General features: G+C 38.8%; 2 protein-coding genes across 2 annotated transcripts in view; one reads left to right on the forward strand and one right to left on the reverse strand.

Moving 5' to 3' along the window:
• Positions 1–19,344, forward strand: part of LOC112153224 (dedicator of cytokinesis protein 2) — an 82,141-nt gene that overhangs the window by 37,013 nt on the left and 25,784 nt on the right. Inside the window, exon 26 of the mRNA XM_024283251.2 lies at positions 3,817–3,912. Within this exon, the coding sequence (XP_024139019.1) occupies positions 3,817–3,912 (96 nt within the window). The remainder of the gene's footprint in view (positions 1–3,816; positions 3,913–19,344) is intronic.
• LOC112153225 (protein INSYN2B) overlaps positions 699–19,344 on the reverse strand; it is a 24,300-nt gene continuing 5,654 nt past the window's right edge. The window contains exons 2-4 of the mRNA XM_024283253.2: positions 11,560–13,422; positions 9,293–9,367; positions 699–6,116 (exon numbers count right to left, since the gene is read on the reverse strand). Of these exons, the coding sequence (XP_024139021.1) occupies positions 5,933–6,116; positions 9,293–9,367; positions 11,560–13,109 (1,809 nt within the window). The 5' untranslated portion in view covers positions 13,110–13,422 and the 3' untranslated portion in view covers positions 699–5,932. The remainder of the gene's footprint in view (positions 6,117–9,292; positions 9,368–11,559; positions 13,423–19,344) is intronic.

Consider the following 19,344-nt stretch of genomic DNA (forward strand, 5'->3'; position numbering starts at 1 on the left):
GTGCGAGTTGTTGACACTCTGTATTCTCTCTGGTGAAGGGTTCTGGTTTTTGCACTCTGTTTATGCAAATCTGATAATGAAGAATGAACCGTGGCTCTAAGACACGAGAGTGAACTCAAAAACAACGCGGAGCAGAAAGGATGAGGTGAAAATTTGCAGTCGCTCAAACACATAAATTATAGCTGATGGTGGACGAGAATGACAAGTATACGACAGACTCAATGCATAGCAACAACAAAACTAGTGGTGCGAAACCCGAGATCATGAAAGTCTGCTGTTTGACAACGTCAAGACCTCAGACAGATAAGTAATTTATTCTTTACAGGAATCAACATTTATGCTCGCACAGATATATGCTAGTGGAGATAATAGACAACCTATACAGAACTTGTTTCAAATCTCAAAGAGGTAATTTAGCAAAACAAGACATAGAAAAGGGCACACATACTGCAAAAAAAGGCTGTTTGCAGGTTAGAATTTGTTGAACTAAAACAGGAGAGAAAAGAGGGAAGAAGTGTTGTAAAGGAGCAAAAATCACCTCCCTTTCCTCTTCATTTGCACCTTTTTTTGTTATTTGTTCTTTTTATTTCCTGGTTTTTCAAAGAATTGTCCCATTGTGTGCATGTCAAAGAAGAATTAAAGCAGATAGATAAAAGGTAAACAACAGATCACAAGAAAAAGGTGCTTTCAAACAGACATTTTTTTGTTTGTTTTTTTTAGTTTAATTAATATACAAATTGCTCTGTTTTTTTTCCCCGTCTGAATAAGCAGTTTTAATTTTGTCTTGGCTAAGAAAGTATTTTAACTTTACAGCACTGTTTCAGGACAGTAAGGTAGTTTAAACTCTTATCTCAACTGCAAAATAAACAGGAGCTGGCCGCCAGGTGTAATGAGAACACTGCTTCAAACTGGACAGATTCTTTAGTTGCCTTAAATAATGCCTGTGTAAAAAGAAGCTTCATATGCAGCTATTGGAAAAATAATGTCCTAAAAGTAGAATCTAAAATTACTAAATACTATTAAATATTATATTGCTGAATAGTCCTTAATTTAAATATTTTTTTTACCAACTTTAACAAAAAAAAAATTAATCACCAACAACAGCTTGCTCACTCTTACCAGATGATAAAATTGAATATTTTCAAATCTGTTCAACTTAGGAATTGTTTCCAAATGCCAGTATATTTGTGCTGCAGCAGACAGTATCTTTCCCAGGATAGAGTAGTGGTCCTAAGCCTTTTCTTATCCAGTCAGTGGAAAGCAGCTGCAATGACCTTCACCAAAACCTGCCGATGGATTTAAATAACCTGGATTTGTTTGCATGGCACTGAATAAAGTCTTAGATGAATTGAACATTTGTTTAACCAGACAAAACATAGAGAACTACATTTGAAATTAATATGACTCCTCATAAATAAACTTCACCCTTGGTCTCTGCAAAACGAATTTTGTAAAGAAACAAAATCCTACATAGATGGAGTTTTGAACAAGAGCTGAGAGAAGGATCTGTCTCTTCCTGCTCTGAGATGTTGATCAGAAAACTGCTTTTCACAGCACCAAAATACCTACAGTGATCCAGAGAAAATTCTCCCCACCCTTATTTAGTTTCAACAGCTGTGCCTCACTCAGCCTATGTGCGAGACACTCAGAGGTGGGAGCTGTACGCTTGATGGCACACACAAACACGCACTTGTTTGTGCTCCCCGTGCCCCCAGGTAGTGAGTGAAGGCTTTTTAATATGGTTTAATCATATCTGCATGATTTCCATCAGGTCCATCAAATCATCTATCCTCGAGCCAGAACCTATTCATCTGTAAAAATACAGACTTTTTGAAACCTCCTCGCTGTCTGATCATCTTTTATAAAACTGTAAATTTAAACTTCTATAGCTACCAACTTGTCAAAGACATCAATAAAAATCCTACTATAAGCAGTCTGGTATACATGTCAGTTCTCAACCCCCTTAAACCCACTACCTCCTAAAAGTACAATGGCCACGGTTTATTTTACCTTAAAATTCAATTCCAGATGCATATCTGGGTCAGGTTATTACAACAAAGAGGGAATGAGCTGTACAGCATTTGTGGTAAGGTATATTTGGATATGCAGATACTTCGCTAATGAGCTGAAACCCCCAAGGAAGTCACCTTTTGTTGCCCTGGATGTATTGTGTTCATGTCTGCTTGCCCTGTGTTTGTGTGTCTGTGTGTGTATGTGTACACAAACCTCTTAGAGAGGTTGTTTGTGTTAATTATTTTCCCAAAAAAAGTGTATTCGTCAAATCCTTTAAAGTTCCACATCTGCCTTTGTGTTAGACTTGAATGTTTTTTACTTCAATCCATTCATTCATCCATTAAGTGAGGCCCCCTGAATCCCTTTTGGGGTTATAGGGTTGCTAGCACCAAACCCTGCGACTGTTGGGTGAAGACGCTCACATTCACACCTAGAGACAATTTAATATCACCACTTCATTAACAGAGTGGAACCTACTGGAGAAAACCCACACATCCACAGGGAGAACATGAAAACTCCAGAAAGGTTCCAGTCGGAATCGAACCAAGGCCTTCTCGCACTGAGTATGAAATGAGTAATAATATTAGATTTGAGGGTTGTTTGTTTTATTCACCTCATGCTGGAGTCACCTGACTGGTTCGAGTTACACCTAAAAAAGTTAAGCAAGGTTTTCAGTCAATAAAAGAAAAAGTGAAGAAAAGGAACCTCAAATTTCCCTTTGACTTTGTCTTTCTCTCAAATTCTGCTCCATATACCATATACAATGGTGCCCAGATTTCTTTTACCTCCATAAACATTACAAAGAAATAAAAACTGCAGTTTAGCAAACTGTTTTTCAATGAACAGAGTACCTCAACAACAACTGTGAAGCTTTCTTTTTGTTTCCCAACTCAGATCTTTGTACAGATGGTGTGCTATGTAATTTGGGAGATAATGCAGATAAATGTGTCCAGACATCACAAACTGTTGGTCGCTGTGGTAATGACGAAGCTGTAAATGGGAGGCTTTGTTGTTAATGCAGCCCTAAAGCTGACAAACACACTTCATTTTGGCATCTCAGCACGTTTCTCCATATTGTCACCGTAGCGTTTGGCTTCAATCAGCTCACACTTTCTCGGGACTGTCACAGTCATGGCACCATGCCAAAGACCCTTTTGAACAGAATCAGAATCTGATTAAAATAATCCATTAACGATAGAATGCTTTTTAACCCGAATCAATTTTGTAATGGTTTGAATTGCCAAAGAAAAAAAAAAAAGATCTCGTGCTTTTATGCTTCCTTCTGAATAGAGAAAAAAAAAAAAGGAAATACAAACTCTGTCTGAAACTGGCCTCAAAGAGAATTGAGATGTGAGGAAAGGAAAGCAGGTCTGTGCAGAAAGAAATCCATGCATGTCTCGAGCCTTTTGCGTGTCCACACTAAAGGGAATTTTCTGTTTTAAGGCTCATTTTCGAAGAGTGAAACGACTCGGAGCGTCACATGTGGATTCTCTTTCTTGTTTCGTTTGATCCACTGTTTCTCCAAAAATCGGAGTCAAACTTTGGCCAGAGCAAACTTAGTTGTTTCTCACTGAAGGTTTATGGGAGGATAACACAAATAGAACTTGACAAGCCTAACCTTTCATCAGAAAAGTTCTTATATATTGCTTAAAACAAAACTATAAAGCCTGATTAAATTTAGGTAGAGCACATTTGCATTGTTTCAGGTTTCTGCGTGATTCCATTGTGCAAATGTGTTTGACATTTACTTTTTTTTTTTTTTTTTTTTTTACTTTTCTGCTTTCTTTTATGTGTATTTTTCAGGGAGAAACATTCCAACATATTCAGGACATTGTGGTGTCTTTGCTGAGGATCATCAACCGGACAGTTATCACGATGGGTCGAGAGCACGCCCTGATTGTAAGTACATCCTTGTTTTTTCACATTCCTTCTAACCCTGTCTTCAAAGACAAATACTTTGTTGCCAAACAAGAGAATGTAAACTGTTCACTTCTTTAACAAAATAAAAATAAAACGGGGGAAGACATGTTTTTTCCTTTGTTTAAAATACACTTTTATTGCACATACATGTGGAAGATCAGGAGAAGTAGGGCTTTGTGGAGGCTCACACGTTTTCAAGGGACAGCTTCTGAAAATGCTAAGACAAGGCATTTTGAATATAGATTGGGTAATTACTAATTGTAGTGCCATCATGGAGTCTAATTGGGGGCAAAATGTCAGCAGGGGATGCTGAAGTAGGCTCATATGAGATTAGTAGTTATGCTCTAAAGTGCTGTGGAGGAATTCTTGAGAAATGTTGTGCCTGTGTGCAAAAAAGAACTGTTTGGATAGAGGGAGAGAATAAGGTCACAAATAATTGATGTTGTTTCAAGTTTTGATAAAACATTTTTTTTGTATTTTAAATCAGCTTGCTGTCTTGCTTATCATCGGGTTTGAATATATTAAAAAAGGTGATTTTGATCAATATTTCTCTTTTTTTCTTTAAATCAGAAGAGTTTTGCTGACTCATGCATTTGTGACAACTATTTGACCGTTGTAGCTTCTACTAGAGGTTACAACACGAATGCTGAAAACAAAAACGTATGGATTCATCCCTATAAAAATTTACTATCTTCTTTGTTTTTCAAACGCTAAATGACTGATTGTTTTTGGTCTTCAGTTTATGGTATAAATCATCAATATTAGACTCTTTTCATAGAATTCTGCCAAACTAGTCAATTCATGTGAAGAATTTTGCTTCTTTTTTTTTTCTTTTTTGAGGTGGTCATCAACACTTTTTTAAAGCAAACATCACTGTCCTTACAGTTGTTATCCTTGTTGTAAAAGCCATGAAATCTTTTTCATCTATATCAAATTGATCAAATCATACTAAAATCATTGGTAAAATTTTACAAATATTGTTACATTCATACTACTTTAAAATAATAAATTTGCTATTCTAATGATAAGCTGTCTACCACTAGTTTGTCTTGGATTGTAACTGGACTGATGACAACTTCCAAATGTACATTTTTGGAGCTTTTTCTATGTTTGGATTTGTGACCTTACATTTTTCATTCTTTTATTTTGTATGTTTTGTGCACATGTGTGTGAAAGAGAGAGTATGAGCATCTTTGAAACAAGATTGAAGTTACAGAAAACACTTCGTTTCTGGTTGGAAATCAATAATAAAATGACGTCGACAGCCATCGTTTTACAAAATCCGTAAGTGTCCAAAGCAGTTGATCTTGATCGGCTGCCCAGCACTTTGTCATGTTAACATCGTACATTCTCCACTTTGCTTTGCAAACTGTTGATGATCCGGAGAGCCATCTCTGCTGTCACTGTTCTTCTTTTCAACTGAAAATTCCTATAGAAATTCATTTTTTGCTACATTCAGATTTTGGCGGCCAAGCCATCAAAAAAAATAGCATTTCAAGCAGCTTTGTCCTTGGATCTTCAAAACGAGTGTGTTCCCTGCTTGGTGTTGTAATGTTTTAACAAAATGGTATCAATTCTTCACAAACAGCTATCCATCAGTATAGAAAGTTGCTTGATAAAAGTTTGAAACGACAGATAGTCTGGTATCTCGAAGCCTTTTCTGCGTCTGATAGTGTCTTTCAATTTGAAGTGAACTTACAGGCTTGTAAAGTCCTGCTCTTCAAGCCTGTTCAACAGTCTGAGAAGAACTCTGTCGCTGCTTTGGTCCTCGTTTCCTCCTTAAGCGCATCTCCATCTCCTCTGCCTCACCGCTGATGTGTTTTGACAGAGTTTGAGATGCTAAAAAGAAAAATAAAGAACAAAAAAAATAGCCCATCCAAGTTGAAACTTAATTATACTGCACATCCACTCGAGACTTTTGTTTTTCCTTTATAGTCGAGCCTCTTGAGATGTAATCCACAGCAGAATGTGCAAACCACAGAGTAATGGTTGGTGTATTTCACAGCCACCAGAAGCACTTTTTGCGCAGCTTCTTGACACGTGCCTTGGCGCTGGGCCGTGTGGAGGAGGACGGAGCTGGTGTGGGTTTGGTCAGAGTTGTTACGGGTGCCTCATATTCCCCCTCAAGGGCCTCCATTACCCCCTGGAAGCGTCCCTCCTGCTGTCGGAAATCATGCTCCACACTGGGGAGGAGAAATAAAGAGGAGAAAGATGATGGTGATGATGAGGGAGATGCAGCTCAAGAACATTGTTAGTATGTTAACTATGTCATCAAAAAAAGATGTTGTTTGGAGGTACAAAAAACAAGTACGGTAGAGAGAAATATAGGGCAGGCATGTAGAAAAAAGTGTTTAAAATGCTGTAACTAAACGCCTAATATTTCTAAAATAGATGTTTTACTTTTACAGACTACATAAAATAATATTGGTCTGTTTGTGTCTGTTTTACTAGAGATTTATGCAACGCTAGCACACACATGCACACTCTTGCACACAGGCTTCAACTCAGCACTCATTTCACGTCCAGAGTATTCATCTGCACTTCATGCACCAGTAGATCACAGGCTGGAGAGATGAGAGGGCTGGGAGGAGAATGAAGAAGAGAACAGGAATGGGAAAGAGGAGTATTTTACAATGGAGGTGCTAAAGGAAGAAGCCAGAGAAGATCTTTTTCTTTTTTTCTAACCATGTTCAAAGCAGACCCTCTTGACTTTCTTTTCTCCATCCTCTCATTCTCCCTCCTCCCTTTCATCTCTGTCTTGAGCTCTTTTTCACTGAAGTGTCCATTGCTGGAGGTCATAATGTCGGAGTCTGCCTTTTCCCAATCCATTCCTGTGACGCTTGTGTGTGTGTGTGGTCATGTTTGTGTTGAGCCGGATTAAGGGGGCGGAGCTACATAGGAGCTGGCATCTGGAGGTAATGAGGCTCATGATATGGCAAAGAGAGCAGACACAGCTAGTCATCGTTTCACTCCTCAAAAACGCCCGAGCTACACACAGATGTGCGTACCTACTGCCGCGTGATATTTCGGCATAACAAGTGCATCCACAGCTGAGTTATGGGAAACAGGAATACTAAAGGATTTATGGAAAGGAGGCAAGAAACAACCTTTAAATGATGTCATAAAGGATAAACGCCATGAGGTAAAGAGACCTCTGCAGAATAAAGGAGAATATGTGCTAGCACAGTTGTTGAAGAGCGAGCTCGGGTCCATTCTGGCCCTCCAGAAATAAAACAGTGATTGAAAGCACAAGGGAATAAGTGAGTAGTACATCGAAAGTAAAAGCTGTACTGGGTGCACAAGGAGAGAGGGACGGCTGCCATGAATTAATGATTCAGGAGATAAACCCACAACCCACATATACCGTCAAATATCCTCCATAAAACAAGTTTGTAAAACACACACTGAAAAAAAAAAGATAGAGTGCCGTTCCTGTTCCAGATTTGCTCGGTGTGTCTTGATTTTGATCAGGCAATTTTTCTCCGCCACGTCCTCTTTTGGCCTCACAGTTCCACTTCAGTGTTCCCATGTCTCATTTCTGGTTAACAACCTCTCCAGCAATTTATCTACCTCTTTCCCACTCTTGTGGAATCACATCCGTGTGGAAAAAGCAGTCACTTGTAATTCCTTTTGGAAGCTAAAAAATCCTCTTCTGTATCTATGAAATGACAAAAATAACTGTTTTTTTTTTTCTTTTTGTGTTGCCTATACCTCATGGGACACTGCTAGATTTGTAAACTGTCCAATCGGATATTTTGTAAAAGTGTTTATGTTTTAAAGGTTTAGATAAATCATGTTTTGTAGATATATTTCAGTGCTTTTGAGTAAAAAAGAAAAAAAGATAGATATTTTTTCATATATTTGTGGTTTTAAAAAACAAACGAACAAAAAGTTGTATTTAAAAAAAAAAAGGATCACTCCTCCTATTTATCTAGGTTTAACACACTTATGGTTAATAAGTGATATTTGTTTTCTTTGCTGAAAGCTACATAACTTCCAGACACATTTTTATAACAAGGAAATACACCTTTTATTTCCTCAAACATTTATGATTTTTCTTAGCTTTTTTTTTTGTCTTTATTTATTTATTTTTTTCCTAAAAGCATTTTTCTTCACGTTCCTAAACAGAGTTCCATCAATTCATCAAAAAATGTCTCCATCTGTGTGCAAAAGTTCCTGGAAATGCAGATTGACTTTATAGACAAGAGCTTTCAGTTAAAGTAAAGTGGTTTGCAATAAAAGTCTGTCGTGCTACTCACAAGAACTTCATTTATGGATTCATCTCAACAAGAAAATAGGAGCTGTCACTTTCTGTTGGTCTTTAGTTCTTGTTTTGTCAAAGAAATACTCACAAAGCACAAAGACATTCCACTGAAGGTGAAAGCAGTGAATTATTCTTAATTTTAGTTTGTTGCTAATTAAGTTGTTTTTAATCACAGGGGGATTAATTAACTAACTGCTCCAGGTCTTTGTGGCTGCAATAACATATTCCAGTCATATCTTTATGACGTGGAAAATATGGTGGATAGTTTGCTTCATGTGTGCAGATGAGAACAGTGAAGCTTCATTCTCATTATCACTCAGCCGTTAAAAAGTTCTCTGTCCGTCCAACTAAGACCAGAGGGCAAGGAATTTAAGAGAAGAAAAGAGTCTAAAGAAAAGAGTAAAGAAATGCAAAGTGATAGGATAGTACACCTAAAAAGGTTTAGATGGCATGCAAGATTAATTGGGGTTTTTAAAGTTTAAAAAGTTCTGCAGAAAAAGCTTTTTAACGATAGCCACAGAGTTATAGCTGTAGTTAAACAATCGAATAAATCTAATATTAACAACCTGCAACACAGAGTCAGAACTCTAGATTTTTACAAGCATAATTTGAAGATACTGAATTATTAACAACACACATGGAATAATAATAGGTGGTTGCAATTTTTAAATAAGGTGTATCATATTGTTGATATGTCACTCATACCTTTTAATTATAATCCATTTTTGCATGAGTTTAAAATAGTAAACTTTTATTACAAGGGGATATTTTTTTCATCGTATTCATTTTAAGTTGTTGCAGGTGATGTCTTACTCCTACCTGATACACAACCTCCCTCCCCTTCACCTTTTGACACCTGCATTTCAATACTGAAGAAGGAAATCCGTTGTTGTTTTGTGTGTTTTATGCTTGAGACATGGGTGTGTAAAAATGTGAAAGGCTGTATGGTTTTAGAAAGAAAAACTCAAACGGCAGAAATACAAATCTAGGGCTAGTTTTAAGGCTGCTACAGGAAAAAGTACCCTCAGATATAAGTCTTTTGTATTAAAAGTGATCATGTATTTTGTATTGTGTTAATCAGTTTGTTCAGGTTACCTGTAAATGATGCAGGCTGTCTTCTGGCAGGTGGGACAGTTGTTGATGTCCTGACCAGTTCTGTAGGATTTGCGACTGTAGAAACAAATAAAAACAAAAAAATCACATATGGTCAACATTTTTTACATATTTTTACCATTTACCAAAAGAGGAATAAAAAACCCTCCATATACGAAGTCAACAAAGTTGATTTATGATGGTAAGTGAGCAAAAAAAAAGAAAAACATGAAAAATCAAAGGACATTTCTTCCTGTTTGAATTGCTGTTGTAATGAGTATGCAGGTGTGTCCTTCAAAATTGTTATTGACTTTCAATGTATGATACATACAGAATGTTGTCTTCCATTAATCCACATAATTGGTTCACTTAAGTGAATGAGATCCCCATCAGCTTAGAGAATGTGGCTGTTTGTGAGGTTCATTAAGACTGCGTTTTAACCAACCCGCTTCGTCTTGGCAATATATTTCAGGTCACCTTTGGCTGATAAGATGAACAGGTGATACGTTTCTGAGTATACAATTATTGTAGCTACAGTGGAGAAAAAAACGTTACACAGACACAATACTTTCTTTCTTTCTCCTCGAACATCCTAATAGAAGTCCACAAAAGCGTTAAAGAATGTTGTCTGCTTCAGGAAAGGATGAGGAAACAAGGCGCTTATCTCAACAACAGCCTTTTAACTCAGTTAAGTCTTCCATTAAAGACCCACATTTAGAATACTTACAATTCAAGTCATACAACTCAGAACTTTTTGTGTTTGTTTTTTAATGATTCTTTTCCCGTCAGGTTCACCTCTTTTTTCCCCCCCGTTTGCCTGCATTTCTTACATACAAACATAAGCGCTCTCAATAAGCCTCTACACACTCTAACCATAATAATAGTTAAAGGCAAAACAGCTTCAACAGAGACTTTATGAATCTAATTTGAGAGCTTAATCTTTAATTCAAGTTAATCTTATAGGGATTACTCTGAAGAAAGATATATTCTATAGCTCTTCATAGAAATAAGAGGGATTAGAAGCAGTATAAACATGAAATAAGATCAAGACAGGGAAGCTTTGCCAGTTTCAGATGCTATTTTGGAACTCTCAAGTTACAGAACCCATTAGGAAATTGGAGAAAAAAGCAGATTTTTTTTTTTTTTTTTTACAATCCATGTCTGTTTAATTTATCATGTATATGCTCTTTCTTTCCTGATTCTGGAATCCAAAAAAATATATGCAGATGACGTATAGATGAACGTTACAGGGTCACTGGTTACAGTCTTAGTAAAAGTGCTTGGATCTGGGAAAAAAAATAACAACTTAAATAATTAAACTGTGGCTTAAACTGGGAGATTTGTTGTACAGGAGTTCTTATCATGAATGAGTGAACTTAGATCTGCATTTTAGAAGCTTTAGTGTTCAACCTCTATTACCTTAAAAGCTGAACTAAACGTAGCTGCACTTTGATCAGAGCTCTGCTGCCAACACCAAGAAAGCAAAGGATAATAAAGATGCCCGTAAATTATATCACTTGCTTTCTATGTGTCAAAATAAAAATGTATTGATTAATCTGATCTTGTTGTTTCTTGTACCAACTGAGCATAATACTTTCAGCAAGTTAACATGAAATGAAAACGTATTTCTGTCATAAATGGTGTTCCCTAAAATTTTAAAGCTGTTTAGCTGTTTTTTTTTTTCATTCAAAAATAATTAAGCTCTCCCTGTCTTGCAAATAAAAAAACAGGAGAAAAAGGTGGAACAGAGAAAGGATGCTAAAGGGTATAAATTAACATTTGAAGAGCATGATGCATAACTTGTGACATGATATGATAGATGATGAAGTGCTTAAAGGGCAAAACAGCGAGTCACATGTACGTAGATTAGGCTCATGTGTGGAGGTGTTGAAAGATAAGTACCTATGAAGGGTTCATTAGGGGCAGAGCAAGAGATGGTGAGATATATTTAAGCAGTAAAAGAATGAAAGACAGAATTGTCTCAGTATTATATGCTTGACAATTATTTTCAGAAACTGCAAAACTATTGTGAATATTTTTGGTCTCTCAAGCTTTCTGTCTTGATATCCTCCATATTTGCTCTTTGTTAATCTTACGGTAATTAGCTCTACTTATCTCTCTTTACCCATATCTTCCTGATTTCTTTTTTCTTTTCTGACATTTAATTCAATTTCATGTCATTCTCCTTTTCTTCTTTTCCTTTTCTTCTTACCTTCCCCTATCTTCCCTTCTCTCTTGCAGTTTATTCCTCCCCAAGTCCCTTCTCTCACCCTTCGCTGAAGGCCTTGCTCTTCTCCAGGTCTTGAATCACGTTGAGGAGCACCTTTATCTTCTCATGGTTGGACAGCAAGTTCTCCTCCACAGTCTGGAGCTGCCTCTCCAGCCCCCGTGGTGCGTTCACTGCACGTCCGTCTGGCAGTCCCCCTGGAGCTCCGTTGCATTGTGCTTGCACATGAGTCTTACAAGGCAGAATGTGGTCGTCGAAGGATTTGCTCTTCTGCGTTGTGTAGTCCTTGAACTTGATGGGCTCAGAGGACTGTTCGGATGTGTTTGTGGTGTCCTGGTCTTTGGTTTGATCTGTGGGTGAGGCTGGTGTGCAGTCGAGGATGTTTGGAAAAGGTGGGGTGCTTCTAGATTTTGGGTCACTGTGAAAGCAAGAGGCTTGAGGCTTGGTGGTGATGCAGGTGGAAATGTTTTCATGTCTTTCAGTGTTGTGTGTTTGACACAAATTGTTGGTGTCTTCATCAGCTGCATCTACTTTAGTGTCCTCTTTCGTCGATGACAGTGTCTTTTGCAAGCGAGTGTTGTCGTCTGTGTTTTTGTTCATGTGTGTTTCTGTTGTTTGCGTAGCCGAGTCTTTGTAATAAGTAAAGTCTGCAGAATGTGGCCGTGTCATCTTTGAGTCTCTTGTTTTGTTTTGCGCTTGTGTTGTGTGGTTGGAGTGTGAACTGTTGGTTTTTGGTATTGTGTGTGACAGGCGTGGTGCTTGAGCCGCCTTTGCTGTTGTGTGGTGCTGTGTATCGACCGTCTGGGAGTTTTTTGTGCCTGACTGAGAGCTCAGAGCTGCAGAGGCTTTCCGGGACTGTGTTGCAGCCACAGATGCTTTTCGTGGTGGATTAGGCAAGGTCTGGCTTGCTGTGATTTGACTGACCACCCTCCTGCGACAGGCGCCTGTGCACGGCGTGATCTGTGACCGTCTCCTCCCACATGTCCCACAAAGGCTCTGTGGGGGATTCGTCATTACTCGACAGGGCCGAGGCGTTATGGCTTGTGCAGACGTTCGAGCGCTCACCGTCTTTGATACCGAGCGATGGGTTTCCCCTCTCAAAGACTGCACCCTTCTCCACTCCTGGGTCATCTCCTTACTGTCTGTGGCTTCAGTGCAAACCCCTCCCACCACATCAGACGCCACCACACTCCCATTTGCATATCGAGGTGCCCTCCTGCCTTTTGTGTCTTTGGGATTGGTCCGTGTGGTTTTGATCTGGCAATAAACTCCACTACCTGACCCCTGTGACCCCATGTCGTCCTGTGTCAGGCTGTTGATCTCGTTCTGAGATGTCTCCTTGGACACTGCCGGGCTGGTGCTGTCACTTCTGATTGCTCCTGCTGTCTCTGCATCCTTTGCTTTGTCGGTTGCCATGGCAAGTAGCTGAGTTCTGTTGGTTGTTTGGGTGCTGTGTCGTTTGATGGAGGGGAGAGTCCGCAGTCTGGGAGATGTCTGCACCCCAACGCTGCACAGCGGGCCCCATTGCCCTCCTGCCAGAGGAACCCCCAGAGCTGGCACCGGATTGTTTGGGTCAGCCACTCTTCTGCCCATGCTCCTCTGCAGGTTGGCTCAGCCCCCGGAGGAGCTGAAAGGGATGAAGGCAAGCAGTGACATCAGCCAGCCTCAGGAGGATAGCATCCAAGAGGAAGCTGGAATGTTCTTCTATGTGTCCGTGTTTGAGTGCAGATTAAAACAGTTTTTCTGCCTCACAGAGCAATCCTGTTTTCAATAAACTTTTATTCTTCATGCATTGATAATATCCACAGACGAGATCCACTTTGTTTTAGTTTCTGACTGAACATAGAAGCCAGTTTCCCACTGGTGTGCCTCAGCAGATGATTTCTTTGGACTTTTCTGCTTTATTCTGCATAGAAAAGAAATGAATATTAAGTTAGTGAATCAGCAGCAGTAAAAGGCAAAAAGACACAGCATGACGACACATGCATTGGATATATTCAGAACCATAAAAAGCTTTGAGTTCACACTGACCAAATCGATCAGAGCTCTTATTATCTCAGCAGGTAGTCGAGAGTTACATTAGCAATCTTTCAGTTCTCATTTAGATGAGGGAACATAGATATGCTTTAGGTTTGATGCTAAACTGGTGGTCACACGGGGAGGATGTGTTTCTAAGTTATATAAACTTTAGATCATATTTATGCAGCAGTCTATGCATTTTATTATAACTTTTTAAAATTATTAAACGTAAAATAAATAATACGTACGCATAAAGGATTGACTTTGAGATGTGTTGGGATTCACTGTGATCAGTGCATTCAATTTGGGTAATGTTTACTCCTGCCCCATTAGGGAATTGGGTCATTGCGGCTGCAGATATTGGCAAGCAGGGGACAGACTGTAGACTAAATAGGGCTGATTTCAAAATACAGAATTAGTTTTTCTGAGCATGAAAAAGTGATTCAAACCATTGCACCCTGAGTGGCTTGCATTTGCGATAATGAAATCATGAAGTCAAATCTGTTCAGCTCCCGATGGAAACTGGCAGTGCAATACGTTTACTGTGTGACTCTGCACCCGATCAAATCATTAGCATTCCTCGGAGATGTTCAGTTTAACGTATGTATTGTCGAACAACCGGAATGATTCACATGAAACCAGAAATGCTGCAAGCTACAGTCATTTTTAAAGGGGACATTTTTTTTTTCTTTTGCCTTCATCACTTCTGGGACATTTTAGTCACTGGGTGATATTAAGCCTGCTGGCATACGGTCCCCAGCAGAGATATAGCCTGGAAACGGTCAAAGAGTGGAGCATTGCAGTATTTTTCTGAATGCGAGAAAACACAAATGACATATTATTTTATATTCAGTGCGATTACTGACAAAAAGCTACTCTTTTTTTTGTCTGAAGGGTTTAAGGGTTAAATATGTTTTTGAAGCCACCATGTCAGGAGGTACTAATTAAAACATGTTCTCAGCAGTGGACAGCAGGTAATGCAGCTTGACTGTGATGAGCCTGACCTCTACTCTAATAGTTTATGTGTATTCAGATCAGTCTTGCACATGTTCCCTCATACCAATGGGCAGTGATGACTTACAGTGACTCATTTGGAAGCCTGATGTCCTCTTGCTGTTTTAATCGCATGAGCAGAATAACAATGACTGTGTAAGTTCTGACTTTTTCTTTTTATTTCCCCATGCATCAAGTGAAATTAGTGTTTCCAGACTCCTCAGAATTTCAACTTTCATTTAAGGGCATTAAATATTAACAATGAATGAACACAATTTATCATTCGGCCTGTAGTGCCTTTAAGGTCTCAGCACCATAAAATGTGAGCTGTACTCAGTCTGCATCATAGACTGCACGGCTGGCATCCTGCTTTCTGGATCGACATAGGAGAACAATAGGTTGTGCACAGCAAAGTGGGCTTTTAGTGTGAAGCTTTTTAGTGTAATTGTTTATGTGGACGGCTCCGCATATCAAACAATGTCAGCTTCTGTTACATATTGCTTCTTTATTCTATATCACATCAGGTAAAAGACGCACAAGGCTAAAGGGATTTCACTAAATAGATTGTGGTTTATTCATAAAGATTTTAACTTAGTTGTCGTGTTATTCAGCTGTCGTTTTCAGACACAAAATGACAGTATTATCTTTGTAAAAAAAATGGATTTGTCTTAGTTAATGTACAGTCTCTTAAAAATAACTTTAAGATTAGTTGCTTGAAAACCCACACCATTGAAAATTGTATTATAAGTGTTTTTAACATGTTTTTGTGGCTTTTTTCTCATGATGGAGCTAAATAATGAAAATAAGCTTAAGTGATTTTCAGAGCATTACTTATTTCGTATCAATGTGAATCAGAAGATGAAAACATACTTTTGAAAAAGTAAGTAGTTGTAATGTAGGTAGTACAATCAACTGGGCACAAGCTCCCTTCTCCAATCCATTCCAATGCCTCCAACTTGCAGACAAATAGATCCATGCAAATCTTTGTTTTCCCTCATCTGATCTGCAATCTGGCTCATAACTGTTGTAAAGGTGTGTACTCTAGAAGGAGTGTATATAAACAGATGGACGGTGGGAAATGAAGATAGTCTTACTCAGCACTTAACAGTCCCAGCCACAACTCACAGGCAAGCGAACTCCTGCTACTCGGCAGAAACTATAGCCTCATTACCACTGAGCAGTCCTGTCTGGTAAGGATTGGTACTCTTTTGTCCAGTTAATTCTGGCAAGCATTTCCACTCAGGTAACCCCCAGCAACTCGTCTTTTTCCAGCGTTACTTTTGGTACAACATGTATAACAGAAATTTTATGTTCTTTGAAAGAAGATTGCAGAATACCACCGTAGAGAGGAAAATGGACACACTAGCTTAGCGCTATATTGGTGCTTTTTAATGTCGCCATCACTTTCTGAAGATCAACGGGTGGCTACAGCTGCTCCGCTCCAACTGTCCCGTTCAGTTTTTCTATGGAACTACAATGGATGGGAGCCCTCAAGAGGTACAGGGTGGAATTGTATAATGGGTCCATTTAACAATGGAAACGCTCAAAATATCAGAACAGATCGTACCGTACCGGACCACTCAGTGGAAACAAGGCGTATGTCCTAGAAAACACTTTTTTTTTTTTTTTGGCAAAAAACTGCAAAATCATTATTAAAAGACCACTGGAAATGTGTTTAAAATAGATCAAAAGATGATTGGAGTGTGACTTTATACAATTGGTAAACAGTCTGAGAGAAAAATACAAAAATACATTTATCTTTGCACTTTTAGGTATTTGTGTTGCTTTTTATTCATAGGTAGTTCAATTTTCTGAGGTTGTGTCTACATCTCAGAGGTTACATTTTCAGGAAGCAAACCACAAGCATTAGTCTATTGTACACAGTCACCAGCCTGGACTGTTCCTGAATGGTCGCCATGGAAATCCTTACAATATTAATGCCCTGGGATGGACGCCTGGTATCTTGGGCCATAGATTTACTTTTTTATGTTTGTTTAATGACAGAGACAGCAATGACTGCTTGGATTAAAAAAAAGATCCAAACTACAGTTTAAATTTAAAAAATGATTAACTGCAGTTACATGATCATCTTTTCAAAGTCATACTGTTTTCTTAAAACACTTGCTCAACAACCCACATGCTTCATTTACACATTTTCAAAACACTTACTTAGTGTTTCTTTCAACAGAGGAAGTGCAGAATTTGGTGCCTTGCTTAAAGACACTTATTTCATTCCAGGAATGAAGTAAGTGTCTGAATTAACAGCCACTCCTAGTCCTAAAGGAGAGAATTAATGATTGCAGAACTGTGAGCAAACACTACTTTATATGGAAAAAAAAAAAGTTGTCACAGTTTCCTTCGGGACTCAGACTATGCTGATTGAAGGTAATTTCACTGCAATCAGCTCTGACTTTTTTTTTTCTTTCTTTCCTGTTGTGTCAATAAACTAGTGATGCCTTACACTGCTACTGAGGCTTTTGGGGGAGGTTTGTGTTTCTGCCAGAAACATTTCAGGCATTTGTTAAAGATTAAACATTATGCTAAAGTTAAAGGACATTACGTTTTTTTCTCTCAATGTATTAATTTATTTTTTTTGTCTCGTTTCTCCTGTGGGTGAGGAGTCGCAGGAGAACAACATCAAACTGCCGTCTCTGAAGCTTCCCAAGTTGCTCTTGAGAAGCTTCAAAAGTTAAATATGAAGATTATCGACTGGTGTTCTCCTGTAGAGGTCAGGCAGTTCAGGTGGACTAGCGCCTGTACAAAAGGCCTGTGATAAAGCGGTTGGTCAGCTCCAGAAAATGGGTTGTATGCTGCAAACAAGTATCTGAAGCTCCTCTCTCCTTGCATAGTGGATGCTTTTCCTTTTTTGTTAACAAATGTTTGTCATTAATGGTCCGACATATTCTGTTAAGAAAAATAGGGTGAATACAGTGTTACTTTTTCTTTCATTGCATGCCCAGTTTGAAGTTGCAGAAAACAATAAAGGATGGGATTTAGAGATTGGAGTTTAAAGACACGGTTCTTGTGTTAAAAGGGTTTTGGCGGCTCGACTGAGGCTGGAGTTAAAGTTTTATAGACTGTCTATAAATCTTTGGTGTAAAATTTGTGGTTTGCATTTATTCTTTTGGTTCAGACTTTTTCATATGGGAAGCTGGTTGATTTGTTTTAACAAACCGTCACTACATTTTGATTAAAAAAAAAAATAATAATAAAAACTCACCTCTTTCTTTCACCTCTGATCTAAAGGCTAAAAGTAAAACAGTAAGTTGTTTGATCAAAAAATAAACTTCACACTTATGTCTTTCTGCCTTTTAAACTCCCCTGTGTTTGCTGCAGTCTTCCTAAATCCAATGTACCACAGTGTTGCACCACTCTACCTCCATCTTTTCACAGCTGCTTGTATTGGGTGTCACACATTTCCCCACGCCTCCCTCTTCTCCATCTTTGTCATGCTGTTTTTGATATGTGGCGTTTCTCTTTCCCCTCCATCTGTCTCTATATTTAATCTTTGTGACTTGCCCACGTTGCACCTCTGGCTGTACAAAATGAACAGGGAGGAGAGGGGGAGGAGGGTACTGTCAGCTGTGGGATGAAGGCAGAGCGACCAAAGAGGTGAACAGGGGAGATGGCAGTACAGGGTGGAATTAAAGGGAGAATGAATCAGATTCAGAAGACGAGGGATATGCGTGTTGAAATTACACACAATCACACTAGTATGTATCTAAAGCCCACACAAGGAGCAATCAGAGTTTATACAAGAAGCCTGAAGTTTCTAGAATTTTTACTAGAAGATGTATTAATGAAAATACCACCAACTCTTGAAAAATGGCATTTAGATGAAAAAAAAAAAAAACCCTGCTTGCTGAAAATCAATGCAAACCACAAATATGCTTGAGCATCTGTCGCCATGTGTGCATAAAAGCATACACACAATGAATGCAATTTACCAGTTGGAGGGTTTGTGTTTTCCAAGAATCATCCAACGGTATGTGCAGTCGCATGTGCCAGCATGCCGGTGAGTGTGCACCCACGCCTTTGCAGTGGCAACAGACAGTGAATGCTCCATCGAATCGAGTCCCTTGTCGTTTCAAGGTGAGCCTCATTTTTCAGCTGCTGATCGACACAAACCATAGATGTGTGTGTATTTGGGTGACTGACTGAGACTCGCTTTAGCGCTCTCTAACCACACTGCTTCTCCCGGTGACTATTTCTCACCCACTCACTGCCAGAACAGAACAAACACAGCACTTTATCTGCCCTTTGGGACAGGGCACACTGCATTTTGGATTGCGCAGTCAGTCTTTTTTCCCCTTTCATCTCCTGGTATGGGAGCATGGAGGAAAGTTTTATTCACTTTGGTTTTCTGAGGTTATTTTGAACTCAGCTTTGCCATTTTTAAACCATTTATTTTAAACCAAACTTGTTTTATATGTTTTAACAGTCTTCCAAATCAATAAAAAGGCTGATGGACTTAAATGTTGCAAAAAACAACACATGAGAAATCTAAAGCAAGTGAGAAAATCGGAAGACGCCTCGCAGCGTGCTTGCAGACTTTGAAGTGATGTGGGCACAGGTGGCCACAGACATCTGCTTCTCTGGATGGGTTAGATTAGAAGCCGTGGGAGCATTAACACCCTCTCATCACAGAGTTTTTATTTTATTTTGAGGTAATTAAAAAGCGTAAAAAATATAACAATAACAACCCTCAAACGGTGTGGCAGAACAGCTGTGCAGCAGCACAAAACCAGGACCCTACACAAGTCAATGCTTCTGGCTTTTGACTGCACGAACCGATGATGTTAAGGTCAGGGCTTCA

The sequence above is a fragment of the Oryzias melastigma genome, linkage group LG10 (assembly GCF_002922805.2).
Source record: "Oryzias melastigma strain HK-1 linkage group LG10, ASM292280v2, whole genome shotgun sequence".
NCBI classification, from domain to species: domain Eukaryota; kingdom Metazoa; phylum Chordata; class Actinopteri; order Beloniformes; family Adrianichthyidae; genus Oryzias; species Oryzias melastigma.